General features: G+C 34.0%; 1 protein-coding gene across 2 annotated transcripts in view; it reads right to left on the bottom strand.

Moving 5' to 3' along the window:
• Positions 1-25227, bottom strand: part of Frj (membrane bound O-acyltransferase domain containing farjavit) — a 64873-nt gene extending 39646 nt beyond the window's left edge. Inside the window, exons 1-6 of one of the 2 annotated variants that reach the window (XM_071793433.1) lie at positions 24911-25226; positions 9602-9873; positions 9353-9504; positions 8925-9133; positions 3329-3650; positions 539-2100 (exon numbers count right to left, since the gene is read on the bottom strand). In XM_071793433.1, coding sequence (XP_071649534.1) covers positions 1879-2100; positions 3329-3650; positions 8925-9133; positions 9353-9504; positions 9602-9873; positions 24911-25122 — 1389 coding nt within the window. In that variant the 5' untranslated portion in view covers positions 25123-25226 and the 3' untranslated portion in view covers positions 539-1878. Of the gene's footprint in view, positions 1-538; positions 2101-3328; positions 3651-8924; positions 9134-9352; positions 9505-9601; positions 9874-24910 lie in introns of those variants that run through there. The other variant, XM_071793435.1, reaches the window with a different exon arrangement.
• Positions 25228-26661: the final 1434 nt, after the last annotated feature.

Here is a 26661-nt window from a genome sequence, read left to right as displayed (position 1 = left end):
GAGGTTGCCAAATTGTCATCCCGATATTCGTCGGTTTTGCGAACAGTGTACAAAGAAATAAAAGGCGATTTTTGGCGATCGTTTGGTATGGTTTAGTACATATACCAAAGTTGCTATCCGTGGCTGCTATTGGTTCTGGTGCAGTTTGGTACCCTTTGGTTGCTTATACCAGAGTCACGCCAAAAATTGCCTAAAGTGAATAATAATTTCAAATATTTCTATCGAGTTGAGTAAAGTGTGGAAGAGCCGTTTTGACATGCGTCCTTGAGTGCGTAAAATTTCGATAAGCATATTAGTGAAATTTAAACCTTTCCCGTTCAAACACTATAGCAGCCTCGATATTATGGCATTAGGATTTTTGTCTCCAAATAATCTCAAATCTATCATTAACGGGTGATACAGTAAGTCCGGTACACCCTGTATAAAATATTTTATCGAAATGACGTATAAAGTTTCATCCTACAGAGGTAACATATGCAACGATGGATTGCGGAGATGTGCAAATATGTGCAAGTATGTGCGAGGTAATCAATAAAAATTTATTTATCAAGTAAAGAAGTAGACTTTTTATTGCTCTTCTCGATAATTTACGGGTTTCAGCTATCTTTTACATTTTAGTAATATTGTTACGTTAAGAAGCGAATAAAAGCTTCCCCTTTTTTAAAAAACAGAGTTCTTTCCCGCGAGTACAAGCGTGCGCTTCTCGTAATAATTGTATGATGCTTCCTTTCCGTAAGAAAATCCTGTAGCAAATCCTAAAGAGATGTGTAGAACATCAATTAACAAGTGGCACTCGGATTTGTACTTGCGATATCTTCCAACATTTGACACCCGCATCAAGTAAAAAATATTAACAGTAATCGCTATTTTGATTCCGTTTTATAAAAACCACATGTGGAGAATAATAAATTGTCTCGACTTGAAAACAAATCTTTCGCAGAAGCAGAAGTAAAGCGACTCTAAAGCAGAGGTTTCTGTTTTCCATTTAAAAAACACGATGTCTTCACACTCTTTTAATATCAATAAAATGAATCATTTTCGCTTATTTAATATTTTTATAATACAGAATTACTTTTTCTAAATCCTTTTTTAAATCACGAAAATAGTACATACATTGCATAAATAATGGACTCGAAAAAATATGACTATTTAATGTTCAAAATTTTATGGTCACGCCTGTACAAGATTGTGCAATAAAATATAAAAATTAAAATGTTACTTTATCTGATGTTATGGGAAGACTTTTGTAATAAAGTTTTACATGTGGTGTAAGTTAAATTTGTCTAAATATTGAATCGTGTGCATAGATACAATTTATATATTGTATAGATTGTATCTATCCACACGAGTCAATATCTTAAAAAAGTTTATTTACACCACTATGACCTTTACACATGTACGTGTGCGTGTGTGTGTGTCTGTGTGTGTGTGTACACCCACATACATACAGAGTGTCCTATTTTAACTTAGACACCAAAATATCTCACACAATGGATTTTTGAAAAAATGTTTCTAATAAAAGTTGTAGGATTTGAAAATTGTCATCAGATGAATGACTTAGATTTTGGATCTGGGGCCCACTTAAATCGATTTTTTTAAATAAAAACTATTTTTATTGTATAATTTTTTTCTACTAATTAATTTGATCAACTTTTGTCTGAAAATTTTTTTTATTTCCCTAATACTTTTTGAGATATTAAAGAAGAAATACTAAGGTATACAAGAAAAAAATATAACATTTATAAAAAATTATCAAATAATCGAAAACTGATCTCCTGATTCATAGGTTTCCATTAATCAACAGTTTAACTAAATCAAGATATCTGACTTCTTGATATAGAAACTTCTGCTTTAAAGCTAATACACTTGCAAGAAAAATTATTTCTTCTTGTGTTCTTCCACTTGATGTTTTTTAAGAAAGTGAGTTTTTAGAACTCGTAAGACTAGATACACTACAAGCCCTAGGATATGGCCAGAGAAGTATAGACTTTTGTAAAAATGTATTATTTCCTGGAAGCGCAATAACTGGAAGGGCACGCCAAGATACGCCATGCATGTAAGTTTCGCCCACCAGAGGAAGAATCCCCAGGCCTTTCTGCCCTGTATTTTATCATAAAAATATAGCATAAGTAACGTTCAGTCAACATTCAAATAACATGCAAATCGATATTTGCAATATGTGAGAACATCGCTTTTGAAAAATTGCTTTTTATTTAGAGATGTTTGCATTTATTTTAAGATATTTATAAATTCAATCTAAACTGATCAAAATGACGTTATGTAATTCAAATTTATATATCAAGCTCTTTCCACAATGTACAAAGTTTAAGTTTTAAGACTGACAATTCGAATAGTCAATGATTACGTCAAAGAAAAAGAATATTTATCTAAGGCAATGTTCTCTGATACATATAGTTCCAACTATTACATTAATATAATGATCAAATAAGAAAAAAAGAATGCGATTGTAAAATCATAGGGCAAAACTTTCTACCTTTATGCTCTCTTTTTTCATTACAATAATCTTTTTTCTGATATGATTGGTTATATTTCGATCGATACTTTTTTCCAAGCAAGCCCTGTCTTAATTACGGAAAAAAATCAGTTTTTTTGCAACTTTACTCATAAAAAAATTTTTTTACAATTAAATCAAATTATAGTCAATTTTTTTTTAAAGATTAAAAATGTATAAAATCATAAAAAAGAAGATACATAAAGGTTAAAAAAATATAAAGAGTGCTTCAAAGATTTTGTTTAGCGTTACATCCAGTGCAAATTAATTCTCTTTTTTTTGTTTACTTCAAATCTAGATGCAAATGCATCAAATGAGGGTGCTACCAGGTGACAAATGAAATAAAATTTAAAATAAATTATTTCTCGATCGTCTGTTCTAATCATTCGGCCATTATTACTACGTTTACGCGAGCGTTACTTCTGTAGTAACTTATGATAATTCCTTCGCGTAAACGAGATTTTTTAGTAACTTACGATAATTTACTCCGCGTAAACGAGTAAATTATCGTAAGTTACTACAGAAGTAACGCTCGCGTAAACGTAGTACATGAGAGAATACATTTAGACTTTTTTTTAGATATTTAAACATACTATAAAATTATTTTATGTATTTGTTCAAAATGTGCAAGAAACAGTCTATTTTTTATGTTAAAAATTGACATTTCTATTATTTTCAAGTATATTCTTATCCTAACTTAATTGTACCTCTAATAAAATATATATATAAGATATCTCCTTGAGATTTGTACTGTTGAAGAATAGAAAAACAAGTTTTACATTTTTATGTCATTAAATTTACATATAGAAGACTTACAAGTCCGTTTTCTTCGCATTGATTGTAGAATTTAACACAGATGTCCTCCAAGGATAAATAGAACGGAACTTGGCAGATGCAAAAGTAGTAGCCTGCAGCGTAACCATGCCACAGGGCGGATAAAGTTAACGTGGCGATGGTTCTCAAGCCTTTATGAGGAAATCTTTTGTAAATGCACACAGCCATCCAATATTGTATGCACGTATTCCACATTTTCATCGTGTGTCTGACAAACGGAGTCAATTCTACTTCCCACACGTTCATGTTGTGCACCGTTTCGAAATCCTGTTCTTCTTTCTTTGCCTTCTCATGATCAAGTGATCTGAAAAATAATTTAAAATGTCACTTGCTCGCACATCTGCAACATTCCTTGACTCTAGAAACATGTTGCGCCAGGATATCTGAGTATTTGCGTGTCAACGCCGAGAAACGGTATGTATAAGGGTATATAGTCTCTAAATTGACGATAAATATTTTGATGACAAATTTTTTGTAATATTTTAAGACAAAAATTCTAATACGGAAATGCCGATGAGTTTATAATAGTTGTTAAATAAGAGAAGTTTAGCGATCACGAATGACAGTAGCTAGAATTTCACGCGCTCCAGGGATGACAAAAGGTCAGTGTCAGTGATAAAGGTTTCATGAAACGACCCAGACAATACGCATGTGCCAAATCGGGACATATGACGTCTTGAAGACGTCCTAAATGTTATAAAAAAAGAAACACTAAGGCGGACTGCACACCAAAGCAATAAGACATTTATCGGTTGTTCGGTTATATCGTTGTCCTTAGGTTAGTTGCAATGAGTTCAAGCAAAGAAGACTAGTTATGGCTTACTGGTTTTTGAGATAAAAGAGAAGAAGATATTGGATACATCTCTATAATTTCCATAATGTGCATTATAGTTCTGCAATGATGTCAAAAGAGCTTGCAACGGATTTCCATGCAAAGTCTGTAATATCATTCTTGCTGTATGTACTCTTGTAAGTATAATTCCATAAATATGAATGTTTTTCAACTGCTTTTATAAATCTAACTAAAGACACTGGGTCTTTTTTCATCCTTGCATTATGGGACATCGTGCAACAGTAATTGCGTGTACTACTTCTGTAGTAACTTACGATAATTTACTCGTTTACGCGGAGGTGTGAGGTGATGCTGGAGTCGTCTGTTTTACCGACATTTCTTTGTCGTCACGTAGCGTCGTATTAATTTGACAGAATTAAAAATCCTTTTCCAGAATTGCAGTACATACATCAATGATTCAGGGAAACTCCGATTTGATATAGAAAACGAGAAAAAATTACGGAATTACAGATTTCATTACCTACTTTTATCCTAATTTATCCTAATATGACGTCTCAAGTTACAGCGATCGCTGTCAGCTCATCACAAGATGTGCTTCATATAAAAGATATACTATTGATACGAACGTGAAAACGAGTTTCCCTGAATTGCACAACAAGATTTGCACAAAACATCAATAAACCCTCCAAATCGAGATTAGAAGTCTAATATAAGAGTACAGTGTATATGACGATTCGTGCGTATGTGTGCGTGCAATATAGGAGCTATCCTTGTCTATATCGTGATCCTAAAGCCGTGATCCTAACCGGTTTTTTTCAGTTTTTTTCTTAGCACTAATCTTTTAATTGGCTTTATAGAAATGCAAAATTCTTGTCTAGAATTAAAGTACGCATCAAAATCTAGGTCATGGTGGTCGAATTTATATGTGGTGGTCGTCACGTATAACAAAAAATATTAATTTTTTTTCGTTTTCGATATAAATTCGACCACCATGACCTAGATTTTGATGCGTACTTTAATTCTAGACAAGAATTTTGCATTTCTATAAAGCCAATTAAAAGATTAGTGCTAAGAAAAAAACTGAAAAAAACCGGCTAGGATCACGGCTTTAGGATCACCTTAAGGGGATCCTGCAGTGACTGGCGAACTTCCTCGATGTCGATAATGTCAACCTTTCTAATTTTGTTTTCTCTATATCTGTCTTTGTCTAACGAAATGACATCTGTCCTTTTTTCGATTGCTCGCCATCTTACGCAAGATCCGGCAACTACTGTTGCTGCTCTTCTTGTCATCCTGCATCCGTATTTGCATTACTAAAATAATTATTAGATGGATCTTTTTTTGTACGCATTGAATCTTACTTCTACTTACACGATATTATTCCTACATGTTTTCCCAAGGGTGGATGATAAACATTATGTACGTATAAACTGTAGAATTTTTGTTTTAAGCAAATATTGTCGTCAGGTGACAGCTGTGTACAATGTGCCCCAATAAGTAATATTTTTAATTTTTTGGTGCTTTTGATATAAAATCGCGTTTTCCACCCTAGATTTTTGTGCGGACTTTAATTCTTGACCAAAAACTTGCAATTCTGTAAAGCCAATTAAAAGATCCATCGATTAACGATAATGTCGGTAAATCATACGGCTGCAGGATCCCCTTAAGATGTAGACAAGGATATTGTCTAGTATACAAGGACAGATATTGGGATTTTTAGTCGTGACGTCACAAGGCCAAGATGGCTGGCCTATTCCTGAAAGTATTAGAGTTGTCATATGTAAACACATATAACGCTTGTATTTTTCATAAATAATAAATGAAATAACGGTGTTTGTGATAAAAAAAAGTGCGATGGGTGAACACCTAGAAGACAGAGGGGCAAGGTTTTCCCCTAGAGACACAAAAAATCGCGATTCTTGCTGTGTATTTGGTTGCAAAAGCTATGGATTAAGATAATTTAGAATGGGAGAGTTTTGAAAATAGCAAAACCAGAGTGGATAACCAAAAAGTGGGCAGTGTGTTCTTTGTACTTTGACAGGAGTGACTAGGTTCTGCCTGGCAAGTCAATATGATAATAACTGAACAATAACAAGTAAAATATATTCACTGAATATTAGTTATAATAAATTGTATATTAAATGTAGTATGTAAAAACAATTCACCGATTTTTTAAACGCAAAAGTATTTCAAACACTCCTGTTATTAAGGACGTTCACCGGCAAAATCGTTTTCTTAGAAATTTTCTTAAACTTTCAGTATATGTTTAATTAAACGCGTTTTATACGTAGACGTTTTATTCAATGCCCCTTGCGGTACTAAAATTTGAGATATTCAGCTTCAAAGTTCCGATTTTTAACACGGGATCCCTATGTTGAGCTCTCTCGACACGGACATTTTAATGAATAATAAGTACAGTTTTCTTAGAATTTTTTTGAAAAAATAGTATAAGATATTATTAGTAACGTGTGACAATAAAGTTCGATATAGCAAGCGGTATTTATTTTTGAGAAATAGTCGTCTAAAGAACACTATCGGACATAATTTTCGTCTGCTCGGAGGCAGGGAGAGGGAGAGATCACTGCGAGACTTGGCAACGTTGCTACCGCTGCGACATATAGGTTAAGGGGATCCTGCAGTGACTGGCGAACTTCCTCGATGTCGATAATGTCAACCTTTCTAATTTTGTTTTCCCTATATCTGTCTTTGTCTAACGAAATGACATCTGTCCTTTTTTCGATTGCTCGCCATCTCTCGCAAGATCCGGCAACTACTGTTGCTGCTCTTCTTGTCATTTGCATCCGTATTTGCATTACTAAAATAATTTTTCGATGGATCTTTTTTTGTACGCATTGAATCTTACTTCTACTTGCACGATATTATTCCTACATGTTTTCCCAAGGGCAGATGATAAAAATTATGTATGTATAAACTGCAGAATTTTTGTTTTAAGCAAATATTGTCGTCAGGTGACAGCTGCGTATGTGCCCAAATAAGTAATATTTTTAATTTTTTGGTGTTTTTGATATAAAATCGCGTTTTCTACCCTAGATTTTTGTGCGTACTTTAATTCTAGACCAAAAACTTGCAATTCTGTAAAGCCAATTAAAAGATCCATCGAAAAACGATAATGTCGGTAAATCATACGGCTGCAGGATCCCCTTAAGTAGAGAACGTCAAGATCTTATGGGCAATATGGTTATTTAAATCAAGTTATTTAATCTTTTTTCTTTGTGATTCATTATTATTTACTTTTAGAATGCTCAATAAACAAGTAGGACGTACTCATTTATGATTGGTATTGGAGAAATGGAAACGGAACAAAAATTTGTCAGATCGAGTAATAAACTGCGCGGCTAGACGAGTTTCAGACTTTTGCGCACGGAAGTAGTTGTCAACCATATCATTACTCCGTGCGTCTGAGTTGAGCACAACTGCTACCGGAGAACGTCCTTAAGGGGATGCTAAAGTGACTCAATTACCGACAATTACAGTCAAAGGTCTAATTTTGAAACGGCTTTATAGATCGCAAAATCCTTTTACAGGAGTAAAGTATAGGTACTAATGAAGGGTGGGAATGTAAAATAATTAGTAATAATTGAAAAAAATTAAAAATGCTGTTACCTTATTTTCTAATATAAACAGTTGTATAAGTAATATGTACGAAATAAAATGTTCCCACCCTTCAGAAGACGTGCACAAACAATAACGTACCTTTGAAATTGAGATTGAGAGCCTGGAATAAAAATGAGAGCTTCGAAGAAATTATAACCTATAACCATGTCTATCCTTGTCTATCATCATTGTCTATACAAGGACAGATATAGAATTCGGTCGGTAATACAAACGTCTTTAGGATCCCCTTAATTGAAGATTAATAATAACAAATAAAATTTTTACCCATCGCACTTTTTTTATCACAAACACCGTTATTTCATTAATTATTTATGAAAAACACAAGCTTTATATAAGTTTACATATGACAGCTCTTAATACTTTCAGGAATAGGCCAGCCATCTTGGCCTTGTGACATCACGACTGAAAATCCCAATAGGTCGATAGCATAGAAAATGGTAATTTTGTTGGTAATACACCTTAAGGTGATGCTGGAAACGTCTGTATAACCGACAAAATTACCATTTTCTATGTTATCAACTATATCTGTCCTTGTATAGACAAAGATATAGACAAGGATAGCACGCTACATTGCACGCACACATACGCACGATGCACATCGACATTATACTTTTACATTACGCTTCCAAATCTTGATTTGGAGGGTTTATCAATGTTTTTCTTGTTGTGCAATTCGGGGGAACTTGTTTTCGCGTTCGTACCAATGGTATTTCTCTTATATTATATACATCTTGTGACGAGCTGACAGCTCGCCGCAACTCGAGACGCCATATTGGGATAAAAGTAGGATAAGGAAATCTGTACTTCCGTAATTTTTTCTCGTTTTCTATATAAAATCGGAGTTCCCCCGAATCATTAATGTATGTACTGCAATTCTGGAGAAGGATTTTTAATTCTGTCAAATTAATACGACGCTACGTGACGACAAAAAATGCCGGTAAAACAGACGGCTCCAGCATAAATGAACAATGCATTTTATACATTTCAAGAGATATATATCTTATAAGATATTTGTTGCATGTCGCTCAGGGTGTGCGGCCCGCCCAAGTGTAATGTAATGTAAATTTGTTTTATCAGTTAATATAGAGAAATGGCTTGAATATATGAATATCTCAAATGTAGAATGATGTAGGAAGGAAATTATCTTACAATTTTTCGATTGTTTTATAATTGCGCGGGCCCAAACCGGGTGTAGGTTGACAGCAAGTTGGGTAAGCTCCTAGTCCTGACATTTGGCAGACGCATTCAGCCAGCGCCATGCCGATAAACATTCTTAATCGAAAACCAGCGAATGTCGGATACATGTAGAAAAATCTATATAAGAAACAGTGCTCTTCGAACGCTACCGTTTGTGTGTACTGAAATTGGAAAAGGAGACTATCATTAGAATTATCGGAACGATTATTACCATTCATACCGTTCGCAATTGGGAAATTTTGATCGTTTTTTATTTGCAATAGAGGGAAAGCTCGCTGTTATTAGTAATAACGCAATGAGACCCAAATTATTCCCCGCGATTCCATTCTATTGCGATGTTACGCGTTTGACTATTTACGATGCAATGTAATGAACATTACGTCGCTAGAAAAGAAGTGGTTTATCGCTAGAAACAGTACGATGAACGCTGCGATCTGTTTGAGTTTGTAATAGGTAAGCGGCCATGGATCGACGTAGCTGGAAAACGGTCTGTGCAGAGAGTCCCAGTACGTCCTGTAACGATAATATGGACCTGCAAAAATCGAGATACAACTTGTAAATCAACTCTCTCTCTTTGCACATTTATTACTTATAATCTCGCTTCTATATCCTTATATGTCGTACCTTACCTGTTAGCACGCCCATATAACCGAAGCTATAATGTATTATGTCCATGAAATTAACTTTCTTGAGCGCGTCAGAATTCGCTCCCTGAGCGTCATCGGCTGGTGCCGTGGCCGCCGAGTTGATCTCGAACGCTAGTCCAGGTAGCTTTAAGGTAAGAATCATCACGACGAGATTCGTATGAGTCGGAGGGCTCGATAAACCGAAATAGTCACCCAATCGAAAGATCACCAGTAAGTAGAAAAAGGAGAAATACAAGCTGACCAGATGGCATTTTCTGCAAGATCAAAATCTATCGAATCTGTGGCGAACACATGATTACACGGCACTTCGGGGAGAAACTTGGATTTCGTTTCTCATACTTTCTCAGAAATTAGTCTAAAGATTGTAAATCCCATCTCGTGAAAATATGCTTGTATATTGAAAGTTTGTAAAATAAATGCGTCGCTGAGAATGCTTTGACTACGGTTTTCCTTTACTCCGGATTACTATTTATATTCCGGATTACATTTAATTGGGCTAAATATACAGGGTGTCCGAAAAATCGCCTACTCCACTTCGGGAGGTGATTCGGGACCCAAAAACAAGCAAAAAAGTTCATACAAACATAGGTCCGGAAATGAGCCGTTTCCAAGTTATAGCCACTTTTATGTTCAAAAATCGTTATTTAGAATCCGCTTGACATCCCTCTTTCTTAATTATTTCTTAAATTAAAAATTTTTATTTTTAAATATCAGCTAATTCATTAAAACTTAAACGATCCATTGATGAATACGGAAAGATTAAATACAACCTAAAAGTAAGGTGTTGTTAAATAATAATTTGAAACTTACTGAAAAGCCGTGATTTACTTACTGATTTTGAATAGGCGTGAAAACAACTGATTTCAAGTAGCCGTGAAAACAACTAATTTTGAATAGCCGTGAAAACAACTGATTTCAAGTAGCCGTGAAAACAACTAATTTTGAATAGCCGTGAAAACAACTGATTTCTTTTAAAAATAATGTAATCGTACTTACAAATATTGAAAAATTGAAAAAAAAATAAAAAAATTAAAAATATTTAAAAATAAAAATTTTTAATTTAAGAAATAATTAAGAAAGAGGGATGCCAAGCGGATTCTAAATTACGATTTTTGAACATAAAAGTGGCTATAACTCGGAAACGGCTCATTTCCGGACCTATGTTTGTATGAACTTTTTTACTTGTTTTTGGGTCCTGAATCACCTCCCGAAGTGGAGTAGGCGATTTTTTGGACACCCTGTATATTGAATGTGCCATTTTCTAGTATATATGCCACTGATTTGTAAAATTTCGCGGTGATACAGGAGCCGTCTGTATAACCGACAAAATTACCAATTTCTATGTTATCGAATCGATCTATATCTGTCCTTGTATAGACAAGGATATAGACATGGATAGCATATCTAACATTGCACGCATATGTACATACGCACGATACACATCGACATCATATTTTTATATTACGCTTTCAAATCTTGATTTGGGGGGCTTATCGATGTTTTTATTGTTGTGCAATTCAGGGGAACTTGTTTTCGCGTTTGTACCAATGGTATATCTCTTATATATATGAAATACATCTTATGACGAGCTGACAGCTCGCCGCAACTCGAGACGCCATATTGGGATAAAAGTAGATAAGGAAATCTGTACTTCCGTATTTTTTTCTCGTTTTCTATATAAAATCGGAGTTCCCCTGAATCATTAATGTATGTACTGCAATTCTGGAAAAAAATTTTTAATTCTGTCAAATTAAGGAGGTTGAAGCGATCCAGTTGAGTCAATTGACGGTTTAGAAAAAAGTTTTTTATTAGGTCATTAAAAAATCTGTATTAGGTATCATTTTATTCTCCATACGCTGCTATTGCATAAAACGTATAGTAAAAGTATCATATTATGCATCTTTATATTTTAATTAGCTAAAAACGAAACACTTTTTTGCCAATGCCAACTTAAAAACTTGTAGTATTGCTAATTATTTCAATATAAAAATGGCATGAATATATGTTTTGCCGTTGATAGAATGAAATAATGATTCTTACTGGTAGCTCCCTTGACAATTATATAAGCTATCGATTTTTTAATAACTTTCCGTCGATTATATTAAATACGATTGAAACTTGGCAACGTTTCACTTTTATGGGGTTGGTAGCAGTACTCGCCTCTGTGTTGAGCCACGTAACGGCAGTTGCTAAACGTAACATGCCGGTGAATTTTCTGTCATTCTGGATAGGTTAGGTGCCCGCGAGACCGTGGCTATACCCAAATCCTGTCGGTATGTGCACGTTTTTGGTTCTCTTCCGTGCTGTGTCTACTATTTTGTGGTAATGTCAACGATTTTAGGGTTCTCTTTTATGTTATGTTCACAATTTTTTGGTTTTCTTCCGTTAGATTCATGATTTTTTGGTTTTATTTCCAAAGAGAATAAAAAAATCGTGGACATAGCACGGAAGAGAACCACAAAAATGTGCACATACCGACACAGGATTCGGGTACAGCCAAAACGCGGGCGACGCTGCGTTGCCACATTTACCTACTCGCGAACTATCAACTGCTATTTCAGTCTAATTTCGATCGCTTTAACTTGTAATATATTTGTTATTAGATGGTGAATACGTGTTTTCTTGCGTTCTAAATGTTCGCATTAATTTACTGTACGCGTAGGCACGTTTTTTGAGCGTTTATATAGACTAGATATTAAAGAAAATTGGGATCAATCATCGCCGTCAACGCTTTCTCCATCTAACCCCATGTAAAACGACGCATTTTTGGAAATTAATATCCAGCTTCTGGATGGTCAATAAATCTGAAATAATTCTCACACATGCGGTAGATCCTATACTATCATATATATTTTTTACAAACTAAAATCTAGAGTTGACCAAACTGCTTCAACCTCCTTAATACGACGCTACGTGACGACAAAGAAATACCGTAATAATCGGAAAACAGACGGCTCCAGCATCACCTTAAATATGTATTTTAAATTATTTTAAATATACTGACATTATTAACCCTCGCAAGCCACACTCATTTTTTTGCATACGTGTAAAAACCACACTGGGGTATGAAGGATCCCAGCCATTTCGCTCATAAGTTTCGAAAAAATCAACGTATTGTAATGGTTTATTTTTCAATCGCTCGTAAATTTTCTGACAATTGTAGTGGTAATCTCAAAATTTGTAAAAAAATTATTACCAAAAAATACGCATTAAAAAATATGAACGATAGTTCCAAACGTAGTTCCAAAATTTCGTGGAGGTCTCCCCGAGACTAGTATGGCTTTCGAGGGTTAAATATTATAATATTGTTACAATCAATAATGTAATCGATCGTATTAATTCGCTTGCTGCATGTTTTTAGCAAATATAAATTGCGAATTCTCTCAAGTCGGAACATCAGACTGAAGATGAATATAACGAAATTTTAACGTATTTGTCAAAGGTTGTCTATGTCATTTGTGTCAAGTGCTAGAGTCGAAAACTCAGGATAAATGTTGGAAAAAACTAATGGTTCAATAAATAATATATTCTAAAGGAAATCTTTTCTTTATTTAAGAAATTTTGTTCAAAATTTTGTAATATAAAACGCACGACGTTGATTTTAGAATGTTCGTCATATGTGTTGTACAGTCCTATGTAGAACAGTTCTATGAAATCTAACTTATATATTGTTAATTTTTCGTGTGTACTCTAAATTAAAAAATTCAACAGTTTGTGATATTTTATACTTTATCCCAACATATTTTGATATAAGATAATTTTTATATGAAATATCTTGTAAAATATTCATCTCAATAACTTATTTTAATTTTTTCATGTTCCAGTTGGATTGTCATATCATGTTTAAAAAACCATATTTCTGGTAAGTATTGAGTTAAACTAAAATAACATTTTTTAAAAATAGATTGCTCAAATTCTAATAAAAAAATATTATAATAAATATTATGAAATACAAAGATTACACAGAGCTACTACAAAAATTTGTCTGAAAAAAAGTAATTTGTTATAATCTTTGACATGCTGAATCCCGCGAGCGAAAATGTTCTATCCTATCAGGTTTTTGAAAAAATTGAAATTAACATTCCCAATAACAAATGCGTTTTTTACCGTAGCTGATAAACCCGATGTGCTAGAAACTTTGAAGAGTTCAAATTAAAATTTGAACGTTATAAAAATTTTAAATAAAAATAGTGAATCTTTTACCGCAGGCATCATTGAATCTCTTTGGGTTCGCTTTGGGCGCGCTTTGTTTTAGAGACAAGCGTTATACGTGCGTAGGATGACATAGGATTGCATTTAGGCTCGCAGCAAACTATTGCATATAATAAAAATGTCAACTGATGATTTAATATGTGAAAAAACTTTTTTCGCTTGCGGATTCGGATTCATCAGTGCATCGAAGATCATAAGAAGTTATTCTTCCTTTTCAGATTGTAGCAAAAAAGTTAAAATTTGCTTTGTGTTATTTATATAATGCCATAATAAAATATGAAAGTTCTCGGACTACATACAAAGGTTTGATGAATTTTGACCTGGAACAAAAAACCAAATTTTTTCATTATCTGCATGATAATATTAAAAACAGTATTTAAAAAATCCCTACGTATTTCTCTAGCTATTATCACGCAGATTATGAAAAAATTTGGTTTTTTTGTTCTAGATCAAAATTTGCGGCACTTATGCTGCAAGCCCCGGAGCACTTCCCGCCATAAAACGTTTACGTTTAGGTACAAGGCTCCAGCGCCACCATTTAAAAAATAAAAAATTATTTCATACACACATTAAGATATGTACAATAAAGTCCTTTAAATAGATTTTTTTACTTTTTTTTTAACTACAAAAAATTGTTCTACTTTCGGGCCTCTAGAGTGGTGTTACCCCTTAAGATTTACATACTGATGTGTATATCATAAGTGGACGCCACATGGCCCAAATCGGGACACAGTTCTTTCTAAAGATATTTATATATTATGTATAAAATGTAAATAAAACTTGAGTTTTCTATATCTGAATAATAAAAAAATACTACTATTCTATTGGTTAGTACTTTTTCCCAGAAAACATTTTAGTTGTGGGATGTTGTCAAAAGGGAAACAAATGCCAGCGGAACGATAATGTGTCCTCGGTTGGTCTCTAATGTGAACCAAATCTGAAGAACATATTCTACAGTTAAATTGACGACAACACCAGAGCAAATCTGACAACAATACAAAGGTTGTTGCATATTGACGGAAGTGTGCTAACAGAATTGACAATAACAAGTATGTTTCCCATTTGTGGCCTTTCGGCAAACATAATTTATTGCCAACATTTGCAATTGCAGAAAATGTTATAGGGGTTGTTAGGAATATTTGGTATAGATTAAAAAACTTGGTAAATATTACTTTTACACAGTGGTAAATTTACTTTTGGTAAAACTTTTACACAGTCAACCTCAAGCGAAATTTTTCTTTAACATATTAATTTTCACATAGTTCTGTTTTTATTAATCAAATTATTAAGGTAAATATTTACCTTTTTTTTAAGTCTACTTATTAATTTTGTTATTCTGGCACCTCGATACGAACATTAATTAGAATTTAAAGATCTCATTTTTTTACATTTGCCATATTAGATCCACCATCCACCACCATTGGACTTTTCATTTCGACATTAATTATTTTCATATTCAGCGATCTAAAAAATTTTGTAATAGGGGAGACCGGGGCAAACTTGACACTAGGTTTTTTACCAATTTAAATCTATCGTAAAAACTTGCCTTTTTTACTGTAAATACGTCTTTACGTGCCAATATTATCAACGAAATTTGGTGACATTCTGAGTTATGGTGTAATTTTTAGCACGACATAAGCATTTTTGATGGTAAAAAGTAATTTTTCTGACTCGAAAATTTCTACTCTTTCATCGATTTTTACTCTTGCGAATCTACCGGTATGTGATTTTGATAGGAAATTCGATGCTCTATACGAATCCGATAATAGTTTTTGCATATTTTTAAAATTTTTGTTTTTTGAGTGATAAATGTGAAAAACGACGTTCGAGGTAAAATCGACACCAGGCCGTTTCATCGGCTTCCACCCATACAGCACAAAATGTTTTCAAAAAATATTTCTAAATATTTCTATAAAAATATTATGAGAAACATTTTTAAATGGTTTTAGGAATATTTTCAAACGGTTTAAAAACCTTTTGTGGGAACCCCAGTGGGAACATTTTTAAGAATATTTAAAAAATTTTTTTTAAAATGTTCTTTTTTATTACCCAAGGAAAATTTTCTTAAATATTTGAAATATATTTGGAGTAAAATTTGTCAACCGGGCCACCGTCCTGCCCATAATTGTTTTCATCCCAGAAAAACGACCTTGCGCCTAGAGGTAGCTATCGGTAAGAGCTATCGAAAGCCGTGTGCAGAATTCAATATGGCAGAACCAAAATGGCAACCAAAACGTCTGAAATCCATGAACGGCTTCAATGAAATGATTAGAAAACAAAGAAAATCCATCTCGCACTCAAAGATAGCTCTGAGTTAGGGCTATCAAAAGCATGTGCAACTTTGCGGAATTTAAAATGGTGGTCCCAAGATGACGCTTCAAAGTGCCAAAAATCTCTTTGTTCTCATAGGAACCTTAGATCTTCAGCTCATTCATGATTAAAACAGCTCTAAAATGACCTGTGTTAGAGTTAATAGTAGGTTGACCACGAATCAGTAGCTGGGTGATCGAAATTTTGGATGGTAATCCAATATGGTGGCCATAAACTTCTTTTACGCACCGCAAACTACTGACAATTAACCGGATCTACTTGAAAATGGTTGTGCGGGTGGTTCATGGACTGTATATGACAAATCCGATCCCAAAGAAGCAAAATCCAAAATGGCGAATCGAAATCCAAGATGGTAATCCAATATGACGGCCGATCCACTCTGTATTGTAAATCACTGGAAATTCAGCAGATCCACTCAAAAATGATTGCGTGGATGATTTTGGGACTGCTCATCATAGATCTGACCTCAGTCAAGCCAAATCCAAAATGGCAGATCCAATATGGTGGCTGAACACTCCATTATGCCCGTATCAGACTACGGATTGGGATTGAGATTGGATTGAAATTTGACCAATCAGAGCAAAGTTTACTATGAGGTCAGTTTTCTGTTCTGATTGATTAAATTTCAATCCAATCTCAATCCCAATCCGTAGTCTGATACGGGCTTTACGTACTGCAAATCCTTGAAAACCTGTCGGATCCTCTCGAAAATAGTCCTGTTGGATTGGCCATATGGCCCATGACAAATGTGTGCGCACGTCTGATCGCGAATTTACTTGCATAAATTGTTTTTCAGACCTGAGTTTAGATGAAAATAATTAAAAGTTCAACAATTTTTGTTCTCATTATTTCCAATGATTGTTTTACTTAATTCCGAATTTTTGTACTTTCTAAATACATGATAAACAATGTATTTTTAGTTTCAAACAATGAAAAATAAGTTCCAGATGAAATTGTGTCGATCAGGCAAAGTGTCGAGTTTACCCCGGCATTTTTCAATTTGAAAATTTGTCTTCGCGTCACTTTTCCTTTCCTGGAGGCAAAACTAAACGACGTAGAGCAAAACTTCCTTAAGCAATTTTGCTGAAGAAACACTCTTTAAATGTGTACCATTAAATTTGCTTGAAAATTTTAATTAATTGTTGAAAATTGCCTTTGAAAAAATCGTGTCGAGTTTTCCCCGGTCTACCCTATACAATTTCGTTGGAATTTAAAAATACTTTATTTCTTGTATCTGTCATAGTATACTTGTCATTTTAGTTTCTTTATCTCATTTTCGTATTTATAGTCCAGTCAAAATACGATTGGACCTAGAAAAAATTGCAACACAAGGTTTTATGACGTGATTGTGTTCAGAAAAATATACTGAACAACATATTCAAATTCCGCCATTTTCCGCTATCCCTAAGTATGTTTTTTATTAACAATTTATAAACAAATTCGTTTATCTCCACAAATACGAAGAATTTCGAAATTTTTGTAGAGATCAAAGTTGTAGAGCAGACAAATATCTACAAAAAATGTTTCTATGAGTTTTTCGAAATATTTTATATTATTTGAGATATTTGCAACGGAAGCTCAAAACATTATAGCGCTGCGCGCTTACGGCCAACATTAGCCAGATAAATTAGCATCTGTTTCCAGGGTGGCCACAAGGAGGCTGTTGGATCGATTGTCACCCCATTTTTTGTTTTTTTATTGTTTTTGTTTTTAATATTTTTAAATTTTTGTTTTTAATTTTTAATTTTTTTTTTAATTTTTTCGTTTTTGGTTTTTTGTTAAATAATTAATAATTTTCTGTGTCTTCCTGTAACCCCGAATTAACGCAACTTACCCCCATACATTCTGTACATGCTGTTGTACACGGTAATCTATTTTTTCTGCAAGTACATCTTAAACTTTGACAGCCTTTCTTGCAATTACAACGGATAACTTTAAGAATTTCATCTGGAGCTGGTTTACTATCCGTTGTAATCGGTATTAATTTGTTGCCATCACAGCTCCATCCCTAATTTTCTGCTTTTAATTCCGAAGACTTCGATTTCCATATCATTATTTGATAATAAACTCGAAAATAGTGGAATTTCGCCGATGCTGGAGTAGGGGGTAACCTTTCAGGCGACACGAAGCAAGTCGATGTGGTTATTTTCGAGAGAATGCGATACGACATCTTCGATTTATGGCGTGGGAAAGCAAGTAGGACTTTCTCTTATTTACTCTAATAATAATTTCCGAGAATGTGCAAAAGTATTTTCAGTGCCAAAAGTATCTACACAGAATCTTATAAATGCTGGAGACCATGCAAGCGCTCTTATCCATTTATAAAGCCAAAGAGGGAGAAACTTTAATTTCTTTACGGCTCAGAATGTTTCTCTCGAAAATAACCACATCGACTTGCTTCGTGTCGCCTGAAAGGTTACCCCCTATAACTCCAGCATCGGCGAAATTCCACTATTTCCGAGTTTATTATCAAATAATGATATAAAAATCGAAGTCTTCGGAATTAAAAGCAGAAAATTGGGGATGGAGCTGTGATGGCAACAAATTAATACCGATTACAACGGATAGTAAACCAGCTCCAGATAAAATTCTTAAAGTTATCCGTTGTAATTGCAAGAAAGGCTGTCAAAGTTTAAGATGTACTTGCAGAAAAAATAGATTACCGTGTACAACAGCATGTACAGAATGTATGGGGGTAAGTTGCGTTAATTCGGGGTTACAGGAAGACACAGAAAATTATTAATTATTTAACAAAAAACCAAAAACGAAAAAATTAAAAAAAAATTAAAAATTAAAAACAAAAATTTAAAAATATTAAAAACAAAAACAAAATAAAAAAACAAAAAATGGGGTGACAATCGATCCAACAGCCTCCTTGTGGCCACCCTGGAAACAGATGCTAATTTATCTGGCTAATGTTGGCCGTAAGCGCGCAGCGCTATAATGTTTTGAGCTTCCGTTGCAAATATCTCAAATAATATGAAATATTTCGAAAAACTCATAGAAACATTTTTTGTAGATATTTGTCTGCTCTACAACTTTGATCTCTGCAAAAATTTCGAAATTCTTCGTATTTGTGGAGATAAACAAATTTGTTTATAAATTATTAATAAAAAACATACTTAGGGATAGCGGAAAATGGCGGAATTTGAATATGTTGTTCAGTATATTTTTCTGAACACAATCACGTCATAAAACCTTGTGTTGCAATTTTTTCTAGGTACCCCCCCTTTTTTCCGTATTTTGACTTTACTATTAACCCTTACTTGCCACACTAGGGTGCAAATTAACCCCACCATTCCCTTAATTTTAAGTACCTAAACCTACGGGTAGCGGATCTATAGCAACATCTGTCAATAGTTCGAGCATGCCACTATACTCTCAAGCCATTCATTTTTTTTGCTATTTTAATTTTTTTATCATACATAATTTTAATTTTTAACTATATAATTTACACAACTTTTAAAAGTAAGCTCCTAAGAAGTTTTAAAAAATTTGACAAGTTAAAATATTGAATAGCTTATTTGTTATAACAATTTTTGTCGCTGGGGTAGATTCCATCCCAGTGTGGCAAGTAAGGGTTAAAGATTTCAAAAACCTTTAAAAATAAACTAAAACCTGTCCTTAAAAAATCTTAAAAAAAAACGTTCTTTAAAAAAAAGTGTGACAAGGTTAATGTTTTTATGAGCAGAATAATGGAATAAATTCATTGGTTTAAAGCAAATATATAATTTAAAAAAAAATGCAACATTGCCAATGTAAATGTTATGAATATATATTTAATTGAATGATTTTTTCGACATATGACTTCAATGTGTATTTGGCTTTAAATTGAAATTAAACTTTAATTAAAAATTAATTTAGATATATATAAGATATTTATGGACCTAATTAGTCAAATTTGAAAAAGCATATTTTGTCAAGCGTCTGCAACATATTTCCTTGGTAGAAAAATGACAGACTTGATGAAAAGTCTATTAATCAAATTAATGGTTTACAAAACGACTGCAGAAATGCAACATAACGTACTGCTCATAGAATGAGAGCAAATTGGCATAATCCAACAGTAAACAAACGGCCAAAACCAAGTAAGAATATGCACATATACGACGATAAATTGGCAGCAAATACCGAGCAAGACTTGCCATTACGTAGTTTGATCATTCGACATGCTTTTTTAAATACCTTTAAAAATGGTATACTTAAGATATACTTTAAATACTAAGATATTTAAAGGTATTTAAATGTATTCAAAAAGGCATGTTGAATGATCGAGTTACGTAACAGCAAGTTTTGTCCGATATTTGCTGTTGTATTGCGCCGTGCATACCCAAGTAGCAAAAGATGACGTCTAAAGACGTCTTAATGACGTCCTCTGACGTCACTCTGCTACCTGGGTATCTTGGTCGGTTCTTACCATTTGTTTACTGTTAGATTATGCTAGCAAATTTTGCAGTTTTTTATGTGAATTTGCTCTCATTTTATAAACATCAAGTTTTGCAAGCAAAACAGAAGTCTAACGAGGACACAGACGGCGGTATCGGTTTTGATGCAAATAATTCTGATTGAATTTGCAGTCATTGTTATTATTTTGCTTAAGGGGAAACTATGACTACACTTATACAGCGGCTTATAATCCGGTTTAACCTTTAGCTGGCACACTTCACCAGAATCACATAGCTGACACACTGGGATCTACTATAGGTAGCTTAAATTAGAGCTTAGTAATATAAAGGGACTTAAATTTGAGCTGAACTGGGCTGGGGCGCTTAATACCCCTATAGTGCCAGCTAAGGGTTAATAACCACCATATACTATCCGATCAAAAATTTGTCTTCTTTTGATCATAATGATCATTTAAGGTAATAATTGTCTCGTGACAGTACAATCCAAAATTTTATACTTTAACGATAAGTCAACGTCAGAAGTAGTTTGAGTCAAAACATCCAACTATCTAGCACCTACTACAGTTAGAGACTGAAAACTTTTGGATAGTTCTGTCCCTCACACACAGAACAAAAGACTATTCTTTTATTTTTCGTCTCCAGTCGCTCCTTCACGTCAAAAAATCGTGAAAATCGAGGTCTGTTTATTATTGTCTTCTTCTAAAAAGGGCACATCATCGATATTCGAATAGAAATATTCGATATTCTATCGAAATATTGTTGTCGCTTTTCCGTGATACGGATTGGTTCTCTTGTTGCGCTTACTTCATGAGCGGCTGTCATGGCATATTTTGACAGTTGTGTAGTTAATAGTCTAAGGTCCACTTCGACCAAGCTCCGATTAACTTAATCGTTGATTAGTCTATTGGAAATGACCAATCGCATTTGTCAATCTGTTTAATGAGCAACTGCGATTGGTCATTTCCAATGGACTAATCAACGATTAAGTTAATCGGAGCTTGGTCAAAGAGGCTCTAATAGTAACAGTGAAATATTTCTCTTCTAAAAGGAGCATGTCATCGATACTCGAATCTATCGAAATATTGTTGTCGCTTTTTCGCGATGCGGATTGGTTCTCTTGTTGCGCTTACTTCATGAGCGGCTGTCATGGCATATTTTAACAGTTGTGTGGTTAATAGTATAATAACAACAATTAAAGTTAAATAGTGCGCGCGTAGCGCGCGCCTGTAATGTCTAGTATTTCTAAAACTAAACAGTCAATAATTTCGGTTTTTTTTTACTAGTATTTCCAAAGTGTCCTTCTACTATATATCCGTTTTGCACCACTTTCCTGTTCGTTCTAATTATTAAAATTCAAAATACAAGATTTTTGCTTTGTGTATGCAATGCTTGGAAAAAGTACAATTTTTTCATTATCTCGCGTTTGGGACGGTCAATTACTTTTAAATTGTACAAACATGTATAGATACTACATTTATTAACGTATATAACGTAGTTATAGGGGTGACGGCTGGTCTAGTGGGTAGAGCGCCAGATTTGTAATCCGGAGAACCGGGTTCGAATCCCGCTAGGCCTCGGAGGAATAAAAAAACCCTGCCCCTCCATCTAGCGGAGAGAAGTCTCCCTAGATGGAAAAACTGGGCTCCGTCTCTTCGGAGGAGACGTTAAACAGTTGGTCCACAGAAAGGTTCGGATAGGGTTGGGTACGTCCCTTTAAAAACGCCCTTTAAGGCCCCCTGGGGTATATAAAGTAAATATCTTCATCCTTTTTTTATAACGTAGTTATATAAGGGGGGGGGGGCTATATTCCCCCCCCCCTATAACATATCGTTTCAAGGGTAAAAAATTCGATTTTTTCTTTTTTACATTTTCTGAAAGTACATACTTTAAAAAATTTATTTCGAATTTAATCCGACCAAAACAATGGTCGAATTGCCACGACACTGATAGCCAAACGTTGTCGATTAAAAATAGAGTTTTTCTCGTTAATCACTTATTGGCGGAACAAACATATACTTTTCTGTTATTATACATCGTTGACCTAAAAATCGGTGTTTCCATCTTAGTATTATTTATTAGTCATTTTAAGATGTGTTATTGCGAAAAATATTACCACATGCCTCAGTGGTCGAATTGGTACGACGCCCTACACGGAATGAGGGAGGTTCCAGGTTCGAACCCTAGCTGAGGTAATATTTTTCGCAATAAATTTAATAATTTATTGTAATTTAATAAAAATGAAATGCTTATATATAAGTTTAAAAGATTATATCAATTTAGAAAAGACCAAAACCCATGGTCGAATTGTCACGACACTGATAGCCAAACGTTGTCGATTAAAAATAGAGTTTTTCTCGTTAAAGAATTTATTCCTAAAATTGTATAAAGAAATTCGGAAAATTACGGAAGTTACAGGCTATTATTCGAACCGGCGCGTAGGTCAAAATCAGATTGTTTAATGGGCTGTCAATGTTTCGTCATACAACGATTGTAATATGGTCCTACAAACGTTAGGCAAGTAAGGCTTTAGAAAAATTTTCAATAAAAAAAAAAGAAAAATTTAAAGGAGGAGCGCTAAAACAATGATTTTAATTAATATAAGCTTTTAAATTATTATGGACTAACAAAATATTGTAGACAGTGTGGAAGTTAAAAAACATTGTGACACTGTGGAAAGCATGAAAAATGCCATAAATGCTACACTTAAGCATTTATAGTCAACTAATGAGGACCCGCAGCCCGACTTATACCTCGCTGGTGCTGAAAGTCGGGGCACATATCGACGCTGCAGGATTATTAGATAAATTTGTTCATGACTGCATAGGTTAAAGGCTTTTTATTTTGGCCTGGAATCGTCAATAAGGCTGAAACTTATGTGAATACCAGAAATATAACTAAATTGTACTCGAAACTTTAAATGCATTTTTCTCGAAACGGCATTTTTCAAACTGACGGTTTCTTCCCACGATTTCAGATAAACTAATGAGTTGATCGGTTTTGCTTTGTGGATATATTTTCGTAAGATGTCTCTGTATCGTTAGAATTAGCGAAATTAAAATACATTAACTTTTTCCTTTTATTTTTAATGTGAAACTGTCGATTTTTTGACAATTTTCAAAAAAATTTTTTATATGCCCTAAAAAAATTGAAAAGAGTTCGATTTTTTAATAATTCTAGTTCCAACGATAACTGAATATAATGTAGATTAAGAATCTGTTTCATTTTTTTTCTTTCAGATTACTGATATGTATGTCCAGATTTCATGGAAATCGTGGGACACCTTGCGCGTTCAAAACGTCGCACAAATATTTGTATAACTTCCGTAACTCTTATTATTTCTACTTGTAAAAATTCTGAAAACTACATAAAATGTGTGTTAATATGTGTAAAACGTAGAATAAATCTGCCGCATAGTTTCCGAAAAAAAATCGAAAAAAATAGCGTCGTTCTGAGCCCTCAAAACGAGTCACCCTTAAAATTTTCAAATTTTTCTTGTTTGTTGCGAGACAACTACCTTAATAGGAGTTTCTGTTGATACTTATTTTCTATAGTATATTATATATCAAAAGAGATTGATTCAAATGTTTAAAGTATAAAATAGGCTCATGTTTAAGTGATCATTGTGATAAAAAGTAGAAAAATTTTGGATGGGATACTGGGATATAGTACGTATATAGTTATAAAACCGGATTATATAAGCAGCTGTAGTAGCAAACGTAGTCTATGATTAGTAATTATTAACTGAACTTCAGACAATTTCAAATGATAATTGTCTCAATCACGCAATAACATTTGATAATTTGTTCTATACTCAAATTAGTCTTATGAGTGGACTTCGACATTACGGAGATATTACACAATCTCCGAGTTCCAAGTATGTATCTATTGAATTTAATGGCAATTCCGCCACCTCAAGTTTTATTTATTTATTAAATACAAAACATACAAATATCTATACGATATATGTATATTTCATTAAATGCATTAGACTCTCGCCTATAACATAAATATTGTAAACATCTCTAAAGTAGCGATGTTAAAGGTTATTTTGTGCGTGTGAGTCGATATGTATGTACATACGTATATGGAACCTATGGGGCGCGCGCACATATATCAAAGATGTAAAGAGTACTGCAGGTATAAATACAGAGAAATTTCGCGGAAAATGAAAACACATTTCAAGACTGACATAAAAAATATAGTTTGAACTAGAGGAGACTACATATTTCGCGCTTCAAAATATATACTTGCGTAAAATTTTAGCGGAATCAGTGAGCAATTCTAAACGTAAGTTATCGAACACTGAAGGATTTACTTTGAACAAAAAATATATAATTCATACTTCCATGACAAGTTGGTTATGATAGCGGCGTTAACGAGAACAGTAATAATCGGATGTAAAACCGCCGGTCCTGAAACACAGACCACTAATGCGAAGCCGAGGAGGGTCCCGGTCCATTGTTTCGCACGAGGTCCTTCTATTTTGCGATAAAATGGGCCAATCGCTACGGAGAGCAATAACAGTAGCACGTAAACGACATCATTCCACAACATCGTTATCCAAACGTAAACGAACGGAAAGAGAACGATTTTCACTGATATGAACACCGAATGCACCGATAATGACTATTCAAGACCGACACATACTACAAACACACAGACACTCTCTCTCTCTCTCTCTCTCTCTCTCTCTCTCTCTCTCTCTCTCTCTCTCCTTTTCCCCCTCTCCCGCTGCCTCTCCCCCTCTCACGCTCACGGCAATTGAACAGCTTGGATAAAGTCCCTATAAAGGTGAGTTCTCATGGACAGTGAAAAGTGAAATGCAGCAGCAGCGAGCAGCATGTTTTCCTGCTGGATTGCTTGCGATCTAGTAAATTACTAGAAATCCTGAGTGTTGAGTGGTGCAATTATTGTAATTTACTAGATCGTAAACACAGGAAAATATGCTCCGTGTATTCGTATGTATTTGACCGAAAATGAATGTCCGGTAAAGAATTTACATATGAAATAGTTTGTATTTCGTATGAAGACTTTTGAAGTGCAATTGAAAAGGTTTGATGCAATTGAAGGAATGATCATTCAGTTAATTGTAATTAATTATTTATAAACTATGTATACATACCTAGCCGAAATATAGATTTTTAGTTATTCATGTTAAAAGAAGAAGGCGTTAGTGTTCCCGAAGGTCCGTCTGCAGTCAGGCTGAGTTTCCACTGAGCGCGTCACGCGTCGCGTCATCCAATCAAAACATCCCATTTCGATCCCGTCACAAGAATGTAATGAAATGGGATGTTTTGATTGGTTAACTTGTGACGACGCGACGCGTGACGCGCTCAGTGGAAATTCAGCCTCAGAGTTAATATAAACGTTTTACAAATTATTTTATACTGAAACAAATAACATAAGTACGTTTCAAATTCGCGCACTTTTGCATGCGAGTGCGGCCACTGAGCATGCGCATGTGGCCGCAGGGCATGTTCAAGTGTCGCTACATGTCGTCGGACAAATGCGTTTCGAAACCACCACATATTCTTACTTACGTCTCATCCCCACTCTCCGGCAGCTAAACGATATACAATTTTTCGCTTTTTTAAGCGAAACCGTGATCTAACAAACGTTTTAATTAGTATATTCGGAACTAACAAACGATTCCGCATCAATTGACCCCGGTTTGAACCGAAAATTGTAAAGAATTCTATATTTACCGGCTAAATTAACACTAAAAATTATTTTCGTGATTACGTAAAAACTATTAACTAACAAATGTTCTAATTAGTCTAACAATTAAGGAGGTTGAAGCGATCCAGTTGAGTCAATTGACGGTTTAGAAAAAAGTTTTTTATTAGGTCATTAAAAAATCTGTATTAGGTATCATTTTATTCTCCAATACGCTGCTATTGCATAAAACGTATAGTAAAAGTATCATATTATGCATCTTTATATTTTAATTAGCTAAAAACGAAACACTTTTTTGCCAATGCCAACTTGAAAACTTGTAGTATTGCTAATTATTTCAATATAAAAATGGCATGAATATATGTTTTGCCGTTGATAGAATGAAATAATGATTCTTACTGGTAGCTCCCTTGACAA

This window comes from Temnothorax longispinosus, chromosome 11 (genome assembly GCF_030848805.1).
Source record: "Temnothorax longispinosus isolate EJ_2023e chromosome 11, Tlon_JGU_v1, whole genome shotgun sequence".
In the NCBI taxonomy this organism is placed as follows: Eukaryota; Metazoa; Arthropoda; class Insecta; order Hymenoptera; family Formicidae; genus Temnothorax; species Temnothorax longispinosus.
Note: the sequence above shows the minus strand (reverse complement) of the source record. Positions and strands in the feature narration are given on the sequence as shown.